Below are 17682 nucleotides of genomic sequence, written 5' to 3'. Positions count from 1 at the left end.
TTATCCCTCCTGGCAGACAGCCACAAAAATCCCCAATCCCCACAGCAGCCCAACAGGTACCTCTGAGCCCCGTGTTGGAGCTGGAGAGGGAGTGTGCTGGGGAAAAGGCCACAAGGCCAGGCACTGCTTGAAAAGCTGGATGAAGGCACTGGGGTTTGTTCCATCCTGCTTCTCTCCCACAGCTCCCAACACGACCCCCAAACTGGCAGCTTTGACCCCCATAGCTGCTGCCCAGACCTTGCCCTGCTTGTTCCTTCCACAGAGCTGGATGTGAGGCAGCAGGCACAGGGCAGAGGGGTCCTCCCATCCTAATGCTGCTTGCCCTCCTGTGGGGAGACAGTGGGAAGTGCCACCCTGGTGCTCCTGTTGATGGCTGCTTCCCCTCTTGGGCAACATCAGTCTCCCTGTGCAGGAGGGGCAGGGGACAGGAGGAGGATGAGGGTGGATGGGTGTGCAGGCACCTTCCCCATTTGGAAACACTTTCCTCCAGGCAGCCAGGAGGAGGCCCTGCCTCTGTTTGAGCTGGAGGTGGGGATCTGGGTGGCCCTGAGCAAAGAGGGCTCAGTGGGACTCATGGAGAGGCAGAAAGGGGGAGCAGCTCCCCCTTGCACCCTGGAGGGGCTGGTGCCTGGTCCAGGGATTTTGGGGCACCAGGAAGATTTAAGCACTGTGTTCACCTCACACCTACAAGAACACAGTTTGTGTTGGTTTTTGCAACCTGCTGGGTGCTGCCAGCCAAGGGGCACAATGCCAGCCCAGGAGCCATGTGGGGGTACAGCACTGATGGAACAGAGTAACTGAGATGCTGCTTTTACAGTTCCCAGGGAGAGTTTGTGGCACTCTGAGGGACTCAAAGCAACTCCATCTCACCACATTCCCAGTTCAGGGACATGGGAGGGTGCAGGCTCCCCAACCACCAGCCACCACAGCACCTCCACAGCATCACAATCCACAGCAGAGCTGCCAGTGAGCAAACTCAACACAGCCCACAAAGGGCAAGTAAAATCTGTTACAGGGCCACACTGTCCTACCTAACATGCCCAGTCTCCAGCTGAAGGGATTCATCCCACTCTTTCAAAGATATAGATTCATGTCAGATCAGAACTAATCAAATTACCACCAAGAGCACATTTTCGAGCACCCCTCCTGTGTTTTCCTTGTTCCCCTGGGCTGATGACAAGGCTGTTGGACAAACACAGCAGCTGATGGCAAGTGCTTCCCAGGGTTTTTCAGCTGCTGGAGAGATGCAGTTCAGTGGCCTGGATCAAACACAGGTGCAGAGGGACAGCAATACCACACTGCCATCTTCCATAGAAGCAGGACATGATTCAGATTTTCTGATGGCAAACACTGTCTACAACAAAGTTCCACCAAACCCTTACCTGGGTTAATGTATTAACACCAGCTTGTCCCCAGTCCTCTCATGAGCCTGTAGCTGTGTTTAAAAACATGAGTACACAAAGGCTACTCCCCCTGCAGCCCCATGTTGTACCACCAGGTATACCTGGGACTAACCTGGGTTAGATCTTTTTTCACCTTTTTACAGGCCACTCCTGAGCCTTGATCTGGAGGTGATGTTTGTGAGGACATTCCTAACCTGAACGTGTGTCAGGTCTGCAAGTGGCTCACATGGCTTCAGTCTGCTGCAAACACCTTCTGGTAAAACCTCCCCTATGAAATAAAAACCACAGGCACACTGAAGGCTCTTGTGTTAAGATTTAATAATAATAATAACAACATTTCAAAAACAATGAGTGCATTGTACACGAGACCTGGTTTCAGTGCTTTTTGTTGACTTTTTGCCCTGTGTGTGTCAGTGTACTGAAGACCTGGGGGATGGTGAGTGGATAAAAAACCCCTCTGGGACATTTCTTGGAGGAGGGCTGGGGAGAGAGGGCAGCAAGAGTTTCAGAATCGAACGAAGGTGGCATCGATCTGCCGCACAGTCGGGAGGGCCAGCATGATTTTGCGCCGGTACTGGGGGTCCTTCTGCAGGGGGTTTCTCTCCAGGTATACAGTCTCCAAATTCTTGGCTCCTTTCAGCTCATCCAGGTCGCTCCAGCTCTCCACGAGGTTGTCATTCATCTGCAGAGCACACACAGGCACGTTCACACCCACAGGGATTCCCAAAAGAAGGAGAGCAGTTGTGGTGCCATGTCACTGCTACCAGGGCACCAGCGCTCACAAACACCTTCTCTACAAGGTCCTTCTTGTGCTGGAGCCTCTGAGATGAGTTTTCCTGTCTCACATCCCAGGCCTCAGCACTAAACCCAACTCCCCCATGCTGTCCTGGCTGCTGGGCACATGCCTCACCCTTCAGACAGCAGATCCAGTCCAGCCAGTGTGCTAGGAAAGACTGCAAGTCTGCCAGTCTCTGCACCATCTCCCACTCCACCATGCATTTATGGGCTGGAAATATTTATAGCATAATTTATTTCCACTGTGACACCCATCGTTACTTTGATGACTTCTCAGGAAACATTAAAAAAGGTCCCAGACTGAAAAGAAAAGCAATATTTTCCTCTCTCCTCAACATAAACTTCCCTGCAAAAACTGCTTCTACACTCCAGAAGAAACGCCAAACTCCCTGATTTGGGTTCTTGTCCTGCCTCCTTGTTGGCTCAGCAATTGCACACAAAGGAATGAGTGCTTCAACTGTCCAACAAGAAAGCAAAGCTGCAAGGTGGACACATGCTGTCCAACCCTGAGACAACAGCACCCTTTGCTTTTGGATACAGAGTCACTGCAGCAATGCCACCTTCACATAAAATGTAAAAAACCTCACTGGATTGTCTCATTCTGCTACAGCTCATCACAATGTTACTTCACCCAAGTCACTCAACTTGCAGATATCTCAGTCCCTCCACTGGGGATATGCTACTAGGAAACTGCTAGAAGACTGTCACAGTAGCTAGGATTTTCAATTCTGTTTACTTAAGGTGTTAAAGGACATTGTTATGTGGCTTCAACCGTTCAGTCAGTGAAAAACAATACTGGTTTCCACTGAAAATTCTGCCCTGCTCCTTTTCAAACATGTCAGGTTTTTTTAACATAATGTTGGAAGGCTGGAACAAAGCCAGGAGGGCATTTGCTGTGCTCAGCTAACAGATCTTGGCCAGTACTCTGCTCTGACAAAGGACTCTGGACACACTGGTGTTTTTGCAAAAGAATCCAGCCAAGTCCAGCTCTGGCCTGTCCTTTCAGTACAAGTGCAACCAGTGCAGACACCTCCTATAAGCACAGCAACAGCAAAGAGGAAAACAGGAGGAAACTGTATGGGATCAGGACAAGCCCCACACCAGCCACCCTGCCTGCCTCACCTCTGCTGCCCAAAAGCTTCATGGGCAGTTAAATGGCTTCTCAGTCCTGCTCCTTAAAGAGCTCCTTACAGACAGGCATGGCCAGGTAACACTGCTGGCTGGCTCCTCAGCCACACTGCAAGATGAGGAAAACCATCTAAGGAGCCTGGGCTCCAGACTCCAGCTGGGTTTCATTTGAAGCTGCTTTCCACTCCTTTTCTCTCAGCATCTGCCCAAGAGTTTAAATAACTCCAAATGACAGACATTATACAGCACAGCTCTCATTCTCAGCCTTGAATGCAGAGACTCCACAAGAGCTAAAGCACGTGCCAGCTCATGAACATCTGCTGCTGCTTCTCCATTTTTTCACACGAGCACGTTTGTGCACAGCTCCCAGACATGGCACAGTGCTGATGCTTCAGGACAGGGCATCTCTGAATTTCCTGACCTGACTTAGGAAAGCCAAAGAGCTCAGCAATTCAGGGTGCCAGAAAGAAACAGAAGCAATCCTAAGCTGTTATCTGCCTCAAAGGAATGGAACCAGAAGTTGGTTTCATTTTGTTCATATTTATAACACCATAAATATACCAACTCTGCTATGCACAAGCTCTGTGCTTCCCCTGGCACTCTGTCATGCTCACTTACAGAAAGAACAGCTACAGAAATAGGACATGTGGGGCTGTTTCATAACCAACCTGAGCAGGAAGGCAGGGCCCATTTCCTAGACAGAGACAGGCTCCTTACCACTCAGCAAAACCTGGCAAAGAAATCTTGAAGCTCTTCCCTTTCCCTAAGGAAAACCACCACACAATCTATCCATTCAGACTGGCAAGACCTTAAAGCTGATCACCAGAATTAGAAGAGCTCCCTCCAAGGCACACATGTCCACATGCTGCCCATCAGAAGGGTTTCCCTCACTGTGGCACAGACATTTTGGGGAACAGCTCTGGCCTGTGCTTACCCAGAACTCCTGCAGCTCCGTTAGGTGACTGATATTCTCGATCTTCTTAATTCTGTTGGCTGCAATGTCCAGCATTGTGAGTTTGCTCTAGACAAAGCAAACAAAAATATTAGATCTGATTTCATCTTCTCTGTGACACGTTTTCCAGGCCCAGAGTTGGAAGCTGTCAAGAGCAGACATGTTATTGCCAGCTGCTCACATTCAGCTCAACTCTGGCTGCCTACATGGAACAAGGAAGATTGTTTTCAATTAAGCTGGGCTACTGACCCCCCAGATGCCATGTGACAAAAACGAAGGCAGTTACTGTCTGGATGGCAACTGCCAGCCAAGGGCTCCTAAAAAGTGAGCTTTCCTCAAAGTACATTAGAAGGAGCATTAAAAATTGGATCCAAAGTCTCCCCTTGAGCAGCAGAGCTGAACAAACTCTTAGCAGCATGAAACTCAACAATTTTAGAAAAGCTTTTGCTGGGTGAGAATGAAAATGACACAGGCTTCCACAAAATCCATCCCACTCAAAAAGATAGACATGTACACTGACAGGAAGACAATCTGCATGCCATGGCTGGCCTCTCTTACTCCCAGCTCCAGTTTTGTCCTATTGAAAAGCACTCACGGTTATCTACAAGCTGCTGTATGAAAGGCTGCAGCAGCTGTGTCCAGGAGCCTTCCCATGGCTGAGGATCAGCCAGGCTACTGCTCCAACCACATCTCCCTTCCCCATACTCCAGAATATCTGGAGGATCTTTACCCACACGAGATACTTTAACATAAAACAAACACTTGGATATTTGTGGTCTCTCAAGAGACTCAGGAACCCACACTTAACTGAGGAAACTGAGGAACAAAAACTTCCAGAAAAGCCACTAACACAAGCAGCTCAGGGCAACAACTGTGCTGCACAGTCAGCAAAAGCCTCACATTGTTCTCCAGTCCCTCGATGACTTCAATGCCGTTGTGGCTCAGGTACAGCTCCCGCAAATTCACCAAGCTCTGCAGCCCCTCAATCTTGGTCAGCCGGTTATTCTGCAAGTGCAGCAGGCTGTTTAGTACCTCCAAACAAACCCAAACCCGTGTGACTCACTGGGGGAAAACCATTTCTCTAAAGTATGGGTGAGAAGTGCAAATAGTCTGCTTGGGCCCACACAGATCTTGGGAGCTCAGCTGTTTGATCTCTGCATCACTGATGCATGAGAAGGCCCATGGGAGTCCCAGTCTCCAGCAATAATCAGACTCTGACCTTCCCATCCAAAGTTGCAGCCTGAAAGTTTTTTGGCTCTGTGTCTTAACAAACAGCAGGACTATGCATGAACAGCATTCAGTTTTAAGTCTTTACAAGTGGGAAGGTCAGAGTGAAAGTTACACCACCTTAATCACACTGCACTCTGCTCTAGCTAATTCTTTATGGCACATACAATAATGGCACATACAGGTACCACAGCAGGTAGTCAGTGACTTGTCAGCAGCTTTAAGAGATACTACAATGCACAAGCATTGTCATATGGATAAGAATGAGATTCGGTGAAAGAAATTAGCTGAGTACATTTTATTTCACCTTTCAAAATGGAAGAAGCTGTTTGAAATCTCATTAAGGACAGATTGCACTCAGCACAGGCTCGTTCACATTTCTTGCCTCTTCAGTAAGAAGGCAGTGACACTGAGCCACTGTCATTGTAAGGACTACCTGGCACAACACTTTCAGTGTTACTGTGACACATTAGGAAACAGTGTTTCAGGAAGGAAATAGGGGATTACATTCATTTCCTGTTCTTTCTTCCATAAAAATCAAATAGCTGTTTTATAATTTTATCAATTTCAAGTAGCATTAAAGGACGAAAAAGAAACAACACAGAGAATTCACTTCCTTCCAGCACAGGAGTTGGACTCTAACCCTGCAGCCCTGCTAATGAGGGGCTCAAATGAAGGTTGAAGAGGGATTTTTCACAAGGGTATGCAGTGATAGGACAAAGGGGAACAGCCTTAGGATGAAGGAAGGCAGGTTTAAATTAATGTTAGGAAGAAATTCTTCTCGATGAGGGAGGTGAGGGCCTGGCACAGAAAAGCTGTGGCTGCCCTTGGATCCCTGAGAGAGCCTGGGACACAGCCTGGGATGGTGGAAGGTGTCCTGCCCATTTCAGGGGTGTGGAGCAAGATGGTCTTTAAGGCTCCTTCCAACCCAAACCATCCTGGGATTCTGTGACTCAGAAGAACTGATCCTATCTCACAGGGTGGTTCAAGGCTTTCTGAACACAACCAGTACCTGTATACTGAGCACAGTCAGGTTTGTCAGGGCATCCAAGTTCTGGAGCTTGGTAATTTTATTCTTTCCAAGGAACAGACTGTCAAGATTAGCCAAGGTGTCGATGTTTTCAATTACCTGTGAAACGAGCAGAGGAGAGAGTGTTATTGAAAAACTCCACCTGGGAGATGTGGCTGTCACTTTCTAGCCACGTTTAGAACCATGTGGTGTATCCTGGGTAGAAGATACTCATTTGTGAAGCAAAAAAAAGCTGTTACTAGTGAATGGAAAGAGAATCTGGGAAGGAAAAACAGACTTTGTAAATTGAGTCTTGCACATCAGTGACTGTATAACACAGAGGGAAGTTGTTCAGCTTCTCTGCCATAAGCAAAGTTAAGTGTCTCACAGGTGTGTGTGTAACTGGATTTAACTACTGGCTGTACAGCCTGGCTTCTGGCAGAACACACCCACACCAGTCTGAGTGATGTACACTTTTTAAATACATACTTTAATGGGAGAATACAGACACTGTACCAGTTTAGCTCGAGCTCAGCCTTCAGGAAGAGAAAATCAGGATTTCTGTAAGCATCAAGGATATTACAAAGGAAGGGAGAAAGCGCGAATAAAACAGTGAAAACAGGAAAAAAAGGAAAAAGGGTAAGATTACAAAAGGCTCCTGCAAACAAAAGGAGACACTTTTATTTTGCAGGAAAAAGCCTCTGAATTAAAAAACCAAGATGCTGTTAAAAGCAACAAGGACATTACAACCAGACTTCAGCTCACAGTAAAACAGTAATATGGACACAGACACACCCAGAGCTGTGTGCCTGCTGTGCTCAGGCAGGCTGTGACATCTCAGCTTTTCCACATGCTTCTTGCCTGCCAAAATTTCAAATTAGTAGTGCTGGGGAGCCAGGCCACTGAGTCCTAGCACCCCCTGGATCACTCTGTGTGTTCACCTGTGCATGTACTAGCAGAAGGAAGGAGAAGGACACTCAGGAAAGGTAAGAAGCTTTTCAACTTCTATCCCACAGCTGCCAGAAGACTGAACATACAGTGTTAATCAGTTCGAATTTGCATTCACCCCCCTTCTAGATTATGGATTTTCCCTGTTTTGACCTTGCAAGAAAAAATATAGATTTGTTGCTCATTAGCAACTTCTCCAGCCCTGAGGAGGAAATACTGATGACTCAGTGCAGGGAGAGGAATGGAACAGATGGATATGAGGGGACAAAACCCTAAGAACAAGTAAAGGAGTGCTTTACATTGCAGCTGCCTCAGTCCAGCTTTAAGAAAAAAAAGCATCAAATATGTCAGCTCAAGCATAAAGTTCTTCTCCCCAAAAGAAACAGAGCAAGAAGTGCCAATTCATGAGGGCTCCTGAGCTAAGGACACCAAGGGAGGTTTGAGTAGGCAACAACAGCCCTGCTGCAGCAGCTTTAATACACAAGGAAGAAGTCAATCAGGCACCTTAGAGCCAAGAACACTGCCTGCAGAGTCCCCAGGCTTGTACCCCAAAGAGTTAAGGGCATGTCCAGCTGTGAAACACACAGCCAAGGCACCCTACACCCACAGAAAACCAGCCCAGGAGTTCTAGGTACCCTCAGGCAGCACGACATTTCTTTGTGCCAAGCCAACTCACAGGTTACTCACTCCAGTAAAGCAATTAGAAGCATAGAACACTGCTGCTTGAAGAAGTCAGAATAGAATTAACAGACATTAAAAATAAAAAACATTAAAAATAAAATAATTTAAGAAGCTTGTGTACCCATACAGTGACAATTTAAGTTTTTGTTTGTTTGTCTGTTCTGTTAATATGCTCAGGCTGAACACTGAGAAAACACATAAAATAAATCTAATCTCATTGCTAAAAATATATTCCTTGGCTTGACAACATTGACAACGTACTGTCTACGTATCAATTCTAGCTAGATTTTTTTTTGTCCCAGATGATAATGATGCTTAGATACAGAATACAGTACAGCTTTGCTTAACCCAGCTTCTTAATGTAAGGGTCAGTATGCTGAGCTTGCTCTGCTTCTCTCCTTAACTCCTGTTCCCTCATCCTATGCAAACTCTAAGGTTCCTAATTCTTCCTCTGACCTGGCTGATGTTCTCACACTCTAGATTTATCCCCCTAAATAATTTCTAGATTATCCCCCTAGATTTAGCCCCCTAAATAATTTCATTTCCAAAGCAGAAATTCCTGGAAAACAATTCAGTCCAGTCTGGCTTTAGGAGGAAACCAAAATTTTTTCCTCTTCAAAAAGGCAGCACACATTTCTGCTTTAGAAGGCTGTTTTTAATAGCTGAAGTTTCCTCATTTTCTACAAAAACAAGTGTTCTTCCAAAAGTCCTGAAACAAAGAGGACAAACAGATCTTTTCGTAATCTTTCAGCATAACAAGTAATTTCTCAGACACCATAAATGGGCAGCAACAACTTACACCACATTGACTGAAATGCAGTCATCTTCAATCAGTATTTTCTAAACAGCATGTAATTTTAAAAGCTTTAAAAAAAAAGAGCTTATTTTGCACGTTGCACGTCTTTTGTGTCATCTGTCTGACCAGTTCTCTTATGAACCAAGCAAATACAGTGAATCACACCTTAAGGACAGGAGAGACTACTCATAACTGCTCTCCCTTAAGTGGCACAGATTGTAAATTGAAAAAGTCACAATCTGCACAATAAAACCCCAAAGCAATCAACACTACAGTACCAAGTTTTAGGTTTTAAAGGCATCCCAGAGCAAAGCCTCAAGAAAAAAACATTGCCTAAACAAGACTGACTACCATAGCAGGCTGTCAGTCGCACCTGCAAATCAAACTCATTTTTTTTTCAATAGGTTTCATGGACTCAGCACCAGTGTGTAGAAAGGTAAGAGAAAACAACACTAGTTTTGATAGGCTTGGCTCCCTAGCAGGAAGAAACCATCACCTGCAAAAGGAAACACACAGGGGATATACGAGTTCATTAAAGACAAAAATTCACAAATGGTGATTTAGTAGCCAGGCACTAATGCAGAATGAAAGGCTGCAGCATGCACAGCAATAAGCACAGGGAGTGACTGGAACAGTAAAAACCAACAAAACTGCAAATCAAAGTCAATGCAGTGCCCTTGCAGAAAATGCCAATATCACACCACAGAGCTGAAAACTCTCCAGCCAACATCTGTCAGAACAAACCTACCCGAATTCGATTGGACCCCAACTCTAACATCTGTAGCATCTGCAAGTTGCTCAAATTCTCAATTTTGCTGATTTTGTTGTTGACAAGGAAGAGCTTTTTAAGCTGGGTAAGTCGATCCAGTCCTTCAATGTGTCGCAGAACATTAAAGGAGATGTCCAGGACCCTGAGGTAAAACAAACCAAAGGTCTCATCAGGCATGGATGATTCTGAAAGAGGCACTTGTAAATTGGTGGGGAATCTCCCTGTCTGCAGAGATCAAGCCTTTGCTAGGCCTTGAAGCTAAAGTCATGAATGCAATTTCTTTTTATCAAAAAATACAACAAATAAAACACTCAAAATACTTTTGCAGTGTGTTTGGAAAGAAAAAATCATCTGCCACATGCAGAAGACAGACATTATTTTTCCCAGCCATGGAGCTTGCCATGCTGGGAGGAAGCCAATCTGCATTTTCCTTGGGAAAGGTACCTGCCTACAAAATCTGCCTCTGACAGGACCATGTCAAGGGCTCCCCTGGCAGGAAGCAGTTGTGATGGTGAGAAATGGGCCAGTCCTGCCCCAGGGGGAACATTTTTGTAATGTACCTCCAGAGTGATCCAGGCAAATACCAGAAACTCAGAAACTTGGAAGGGTACTATTCCTTCCCTAATACTCTTCAAAAGAAAATAACCTTATCTGAAATCTCTTGTCATTTTTGCAGGAATAAACACCTGTTACACAGAGCTCTCACTGCAAGAGCAAAGGGGGCCTGAGAGCTCCCACACCTGTGTGGAAGCTACAACCACCAGCCATTCTCACTGCCTTACACAGCACAGGTTTCATTTCAAGCTGCCTGTCCCTGGGCAGCTTCAGGACAATGAAACTTGTGTACTGCACAGATTAAATGTCAATACAGCACCAAAATAAATTCTGAGAGAGGCTTGGGTGATAAACACTGGAATAAGTACAGTATGAGTAACACAGTGAGTAGCAAATCACCCCCAGCCTAATCCTGGTGATTCCCCTGGACTCACTCAAGCTCCACCAGAGACTCCAAGTTCTCAATCTTCCGAATTTGATTGTCATAGAGATCCAGCTCCCGCAGGGTCTGCAATTGCTCCAGGTTCTCAATGTGCTTAATCAAATTCTGACGGAGACACAGAGTCTAATTGTTGAGGAAAAGTTTAGAAAGAAACAGAAAAATGGCTATGAAGGATTGCATGTAAGGCCTTTATACTTACAGACAAAAAGATGTTTGTGAGGGTTTCCACATGAAGTTTTGCTGAGAATTTGTTGGGTTGTTAGTGGTTTGTTAGGTTTTGTTTGTTTTGTTCTTTTAATACAATATTTTCTTGGCATACTCCAATTCTACAGAAGGAAATTTTTCCACCACAAGGGTCAGATACAGTAACAGCAGCTCAGAGAGGTTACATAATCCCCATCCTTGGAAATACTCAAAAGCTTAACTGGAGAAGGCCTTAAGCAACATGTTCTAACTGGGCTTGCTTTGAGGACTTTACCATCCAGGTCATTCTGTGTTCAGTCTGCTGTGCTAGTCCAGGATGTGCCCTGATGCTCTCTCATCCACTTCCAAAACACACTTGCAAAATCCCAAAATACTACTACTTGACAAATAGGTAAAACCACCTTTTTCAGCTAAAAATGAAGCAACTCATTAAATCTCAGCCAAGAAGAGATTCTCTGTCATCTTACAGGTTAAATCTACAAAACCCATTCTCTATTCCCCAGGACTGTTACCTTCACTTTTTTGAGCACCTCAAATCCTTCGATCTTCCCAATTCGGAAATGATTCAAGTCAACATCCTTAAAGAGAAATGGAGGGATTTAGCAGTTGTTTCAAAACAAATCTGGTCTTTAAAGATCAACCTGGTACTTTGTTCTAAGGAAATCATAGTCTTACAAAATGTGTAGCTCATTAAAACTTCCCTTCCAAGGGCATTTATAAAATGGGTTTGGTACATGATTTTACCACCACAACTGAGACACATGGCCTGAACTTGGCAACTGCAAATGCAAAATGTCAACTGCATACAATGCAACAGCCCTTTCCTGAGTCTGGGCATTACCAAAATTAGAAACCTTCAGAAATCTATTGAGATGGAAAAATTCTTGCATAAAAGTTTTGTGTAAAGTTCTCTTACCAACATTGCTAGGGCTTAACCAGAACACAAGTTGCAATTTCCAGTTCCAAGCCTCAGATGAGCACGAGTCACTGACAGTTTGGAAAACCAGTGGTTTTGTGAATGTTAATTCTGCACTGGCAATCAGCTGAGGCACTTCCCATCTGTGCTGTTCAGCCCCAGATGCTCCAGTTTTGAAAGTCAAAGAGAAACAGAGCACTTCCCACCCAGCTCAAAGCCTCTGCTGCTAACGGGCTCACAGGGTTGCTGATGCCAAGGCACTTGGCTGGGTAAGTCACTGTGCCTGCTCCAAACCACAGGGCTCACAGCAGCTAACAGCTCTCTGAACAGACTCCTGAAGCTCCCAGCCCAGCAGTACCTCTTGCAGCACAGACACACTTTCAGTGCATCTATGCTTAATTTAAAATTCTAAAGTACTAATGAAACATTTTCGCTAGTGATGAAAAATAGAACGTCTCTACTGCTAGTCTAAAGGCTCTGAATCAGTTCTGAGGAGGATCACAGTAGCCAGCACCTTCAGAGGAATTAGATCTTTGAATTGGGTTTCAATACTTGCCTTTGCCTACCTTTGTCTCCTGCTGAATAAAGCCCATAAGGACAAAAATCTGCCTTTACCTCAGCCTCTGGGTCCAGGCTAATGGTCTCCATGTCCACTGGTGTCTCTGCTTCTCCTGCAGGAGAAGCAAACACATTACAAGGTCCTGTACTAGACAGCCAAAGGCAGGATAACAGCCAAATCCAGAGAGCAAATGCTCCTCAGGAGGAGAAACACATGAGAGGCACAGTTCAGACATTCTGCTTCATTAAAACCACAAGAGCTCATTACAGAAAAAAAGCTTTCTTTACAGCAGGATTTCATGCTCAGCTGTAAAACACACACACATCAGCACCTTGTCCAACCTGCCTGTGTGGCTGCTGGAAACTCCAGGCTCAAGGGTGGGCAGGATGCCTTTCCTTCACACCTACCCCATCCAAAGTGTCTGTGCTCCTCTGAAAGCATAATAAAACCTTGCCAAGAAGGAATCCTAATTGTCTGGTGAGATGACCAGGAATGACCAAGCATCTCAACAATCCCACTCTTTAGGGTTTTTTTAATTAGCACTGCCACTTTATGGCACTGTTGTGAATGCTTTTGCATGGATCTCCCTTCCTTTGTTTGTCTGAACTCTCTACTATGCCAGACAACACTGTTTATCCCACTGCATGAATTTCCTTGGGAAATGCTTTTACAGCTCTGGAAAACACCCCTGCATTTGCTGTGCTTCTACCACAGCACATGAGGGAGGGAGATTTACTGGAGAATTCATGCTGAATAATTCATGCCCATTCCCATTTGTTGGAGATGGTGTGCTGGTTACATCAATTTATGAAGAAAAACAAAGTCTGATTCAGCTTTGCAAAACTGACACACAACACGATTTGCAGGATTTTTCTACTTCATGTGCAAAGCTTCTCTGAGTGCTACCAAAAACTCAAGCAACTTTGATTACAGTCACATCCCAAGGGCTTTGCATTAACTCCTGCATGTATGCAAACTCATTCCCTTAACCCAGTAGCAGTGACTATTTTCACAGCCCAGAATGGTAAAATGTCAAGAGTTCCTATTTAATGAGTGTTTCTCCTGCTAATGCTTGCCCTTGTAAGTAGTAGTGCAGGCACAAACAGTACCAGCATCACCATTTTTAATGCCACCATCCAACTCCAAGGGTTTGGTGGTCCACAGATCATCACTGACCTTCCTGTATTTGGGCTGTTACTCTTGCCTGGACATTTAAACAGGAAAGAGATTCACTGAGTGATTCACAGAAGTTAAAATGAAAAAGCAATCCTCTTTTTTTTTTTTTTTTTTAATAGCATAAAATAGCAGGAAACAAATTATATTTTGGGAATGCAAAATGAGCTGGTAGTCTTGGGGATGTTGAACAGCAAGACAGAAATGCCACCAAAAATTAACACACATACATGTGCCTGTCAGCAATTAGCAATGAGCAACACCTGCTTTTTCTTATTTTAGTTCCATATCAGGAGCTCTGCACTTCAGCAGAGTGAGATACTCCACCCTGCTGCTATCAAGACTGGACCTCTTTGACCTGTTTCATGGATGCAGAGATTCAGAGAGAAGTGCTCCAAGCCAAACAAGCAGCTTTGCAGAATTTATAGCCCACAGGAACAGTGCTCAGCTTTGGAACAACAGTTATTTGAGATATCACACAAAAAAATCCAAATTATGCCCCTGGTATTGAGTTATACTGGCAGTAACTTAGTGTTCATGGTGAAGGAACTTTTTGTGTTTCAAGTCCTTTGAGACTTTAAAGCTGTCCAACAGTAAAGCAAATTATGCACTTGGAAAAGAAAAACATCTTCAGCAAAAAACCCCATTCAAGTAAAAAAAATATATTTTACTTCATTTGGCTATGAAGCTTGAATATTTTAATTTATAAACACTTAATTTAGGTAATGTGTTAAATACTTTGTTCTGGGGCTCCTCTCAATTTTGACATATGACTTTGAGAGACTGCTCATGATAGCCAGTGTGGAAAACAGCATTCAAATCCAAAGCTGCAAAACCAAATCACACAGGATACACACTGAATTCAGTAAAATAAAAGAAATTTAAATCTGAACACACAGGCAGTGCTGTTGTGTACTAAAGCCAACTGTCACGAAGTCTATGCACTGTGTATAAAGCACACAGCAGCTTGAGGGAGATGTGTGTCTGGTACCAGCTGCAAATCAGTATTGGTAGGAAAATGGTAAAATACATTTTCTCTAAAGAGCAGAAAAACAAAAAAAAAAAAAAAAAAGGAAAGAGAAAAGAAAAATGGTTCTAGCAAATTTACAGTCATTTATATGTCATTTTATTTATGAAGTGACTGGATAAAAAAAACCTCTAAATTGACCCTCCTACAAGCACTTTACAGCCAGGACTGCAATTTCCCTTGCAAATTGCTTTACTCCACACTTCTCAATGGAAAAAATCCCATCACTCTGGCAGTGCAGTTTCCTAAGTGAATTTTTGTGTAACCTATACCTGCAAGCCACATGCCTTTGCAGAAGTGGAAAAAAATCCACCACTGAGAAAACCCAAATTCCACAGCGGGAACAGTCATTACTGAGTTATGTAAGTTCAAGTACCACAAGCATTTCAATCAACAAAAAAGCCTAACTACACTTTTAAAGTGTATATGCATGAAGAATATTATAAATAGCTCAGTTATATGATTTCTAACCAGAGGCTCTATTCCTCAGAGAATTAGCTAAATGATGAATTTGAAATTTCAGCTGTTCAAGCTACTCAGGATCTTCTGTGAAAAAATGTGGAAAACTCATCATTTTCCTTTCAGCTGAGAAATTCAAAGCTGGCTGTGGAAACTATCTCGAATGTTCAGAAATTATTCCTCTGCTTGGTTCCTGCCCTACTTTTCTGAATGCTTACAGTTTGGAAAAAGTAACAATACAGTCATTATATTAAACAGTACACAAATCTAATTCAGCAAACAAATCTGAATGTGCTTTTCTTGCTTTCAGTAGAGTGAGAGTACATCACTTCTGTACTTCCTTTCATAGAATTCCCAGGGGAACAATGTGCAAAATACAACCTCCAACACACAGCTAAATCATGGCAGCTGAGCAAACATTCATGATTCCAGGCATGCAAAGGAAAGCTCTGTCTGATCTGCATGGTTCCATCAACTGCACAGTTTGCAAAGCCATGAAGAATGTAAGAGCATTTCTTTATTGATATTTAGGGGGGTTAAATTATCAACAACAAATTAGATCTATATAGAGTGCATTTAGTTATGAGAAGAGATGTAAAATTCTAGTAACAATTTACTTGTTTGAAAAATGCTTTGGCAAATCCCAATGTGCAAGGTTAAGACGAGCAGGGATCCACTGTAAGAACTAAAATTTCTTTCATTATTTCCCTTCCAGTATCCCAATAATAATAATATGGACATCTCTGTGAAAATAATGATGTTACACTTCAGACTGCACCAAAAGCTGGGCTCAAATCACCACACAGGGTCTGCAGAAGTGGATCTGCTCTGACAAGTTCCATGCAAGCCACTGAAAACCCTTCCATCAAACACCCACAGGCTTTAAAGCCTGTCAGTATTTCGACCCCATGTTCTAGTACAAACAGTAAGATCAGCAGGAAAAGCTTAAACCCAATAGGATTTAAATATATAATTTTGCGATGTCTTAGACCTTTTAAATTAAAACAACAAAAGGGACAGGTTCCTTCAATCCATCTGGAAATAGTCTGGAAATAGTCTTGGTTACCTTCCAGAGGAACCTGACAATTCTTTAGGCAAAAAAAAACCAAACACATAAACAAAGGTAGAATTATGAAAAGATCCTCATGATAACTGCTAATGAAAATGTCCAACATCTTCCCACATAAAGTTTCTAAATTTCCATAAAAGGAAAACATGAATAAAGACGCTTTACATTTTGATACCAAGTATTTCAAAGAGAAACACGGATGGGTAAATAAACAAGGAAAAAAAAAAAATCAAAGGCCTAATACTAGCAGTTCCATAAAAAACAGGCGACTTTATTCTAGCAAGGATAAGTTTAAATTTATTGAACTTTCAGGGAGGTGGCTCTAGGGCGGATTCCCATGGCTACCCAGGCAGCGGGAGCACAGGGGGCTGCTGCAGGCTGTGCACACGCGGCCGGGGCTGCTGGAGGCAGTGCTGAGGCTGCCACGGTACCTGCGGAGTTCTCGCCGTTCTGCTCATCCCGCAGGCTCTGCTGGCTCAGCTCTGTCACCAAGCGAACCGCCTGCTTCCTCCCCTCCTCGTCCCCCGACTCCTCCGACTCGATCCTCTTATCAACTGCACAAGACACAGAACGGCAGAGTTAGGCTTTTCCCAGCAGAGGGGCACAGGGGACGAGCAGCAAGCAGATAAAATAACCAGGAGTCACATAAACGACTAGGCAGTTAGTAGAAATCCTAAGTTAACTAAATGAAAGGTTTAGTCTTAAATAAAAGGCCTCTTACCCCTTGTTTCTACTTTGATTTTGGATGCACTTTTTCCTCCCCTCACATCTTCCTAAAACCAACAATCTGGGAAGAAGACTGGAGGAAAAAGGAAATTTCTTAGATCAATGAAGTGCAATTCCAAAGATTACGGAGATGGAATTAGAACGATTACATTTTAAGAGCTTTTAGAATATATATTAAAAATATCAGTATCATGTACGATAGTACCAATGACACAAAGTGAAGGCATCGATAAGTAAATCCTCACAGATAAGAGCAACCTCCCCAGAACAACCTGTCAGGTCCCTTCACGTTTACCGAGCCACAGTGGTGGCCACCCTGAGCCTGGACCAGAAGAAGCTACTCGCTCCTTTCCCCCTTCCTCAGTCTTTCCTCTCCTTACACCATGGGACTGAGGAAAACCAGCGCCATCCAGAAGGCTTCTTTCTGGTTATCTATACTTTTCACGTCACGGCCATCTCCAGAACCCCGCTCCTTCTCCCTGCGGCACACGGAGCCCGCGGGCACCCGCCGTGCGCTGACACCGGCCCGGCAGGGCCCGGCCGCTGGCCTCGGGCTGGACACACGGCGGCTGCACGACCCCGGAGGGCCCGCAACCCCCGCCCCGGCGCGCAGCTGGCAGCCGCACGGCCCGGAGGCGGCGCGGCGCGGCCGGCTGCTCCAGCGCCGCCTCGACCCCGCAGCCCCGCAGCAGCCCCGGCGGGCTCTCACCCTCCATCATCTCCTGCGGCCCCGCTCCGCTCTCCGCCGCCATAGCGCTCCTCCTCCCACCGCCCCTTCCGGAAGCCGCCCCCGCCGCCGCCGCGCCCAATCACAGCGCGCCGCTGCCGCCGCGCCCCAGCCAAT

General features: G+C 44.8%; 1 protein-coding gene across 2 annotated transcripts; it reads right to left on the bottom strand.

Moving 5' to 3' along the window:
- Positions 1-1702: 1702 nt before the first annotated feature.
- PPP1R7 (protein phosphatase 1 regulatory subunit 7) lies at positions 1703-17657 on the bottom strand. 2 transcript variants are annotated; one of them, XM_021547032.2, is made up of 11 exons: positions 17548-17653; positions 16834-16911; positions 16544-16666; positions 12441-12496; positions 11422-11487; positions 10698-10828; positions 9688-9850; positions 6518-6634; positions 5179-5283; positions 4261-4347; positions 1703-2085 (listed from the first exon to the last, which is right to left on the bottom strand). In XM_021547032.2, the coding sequence occupies exons 4-11, from the start codon at positions 12471-12473 to the stop codon at positions 1909-1911; spliced, it is 879 nt and encodes a 292-aa protein (XP_021402707.1). In that variant the 5' UTR covers positions 12474-12496; positions 16544-16666; positions 16834-16911; positions 17548-17653; the 3' UTR covers positions 1703-1908. The 2 variants fall into 2 exon arrangements, with proteins under 2 accessions (XP_021402707.1, XP_021402706.1); XM_021547031.2 differs by lacking the exon at positions 16834-16911 and having other exon boundaries at positions 17548-17657.
- Positions 17658-17682: the final 25 nt, after the last annotated feature.

The sequence above is a fragment of the Lonchura striata genome, chromosome 10, assembly GCF_046129695.1.
Source record: "Lonchura striata isolate bLonStr1 chromosome 10, bLonStr1.mat, whole genome shotgun sequence".
NCBI classification, from domain to species: Eukaryota; Metazoa; Chordata; class Aves; order Passeriformes; family Estrildidae; genus Lonchura; species Lonchura striata.
This window is presented reverse-complemented; position numbering and strand designations above follow the sequence as displayed.

Bases quoted from the DNA above. Each gene is read 5' to 3' on its own strand.
- PPP1R7 (XM_021547031.2), bottom strand. From the start codon at position 17,590: ATGGCGGCGGAGAGCGGAGCGGGGCCGCAGGAGATGATGGAGG. The intron at 16,667-17,547 runs GTGAGAGCCCGC...TGTCTTGTGCAG, and splicing joins GCCGCAGGAGATGATGGAGG to TTGATAAGAGGATCGAGTCG. The intron at 9,851-10,697 runs GTGAGTCCAGGG...GTTTTACCTCAG, and splicing joins GAGTCTCTGGTGGAGCTTGA to GGTCCTGGACATCTCCTTTA.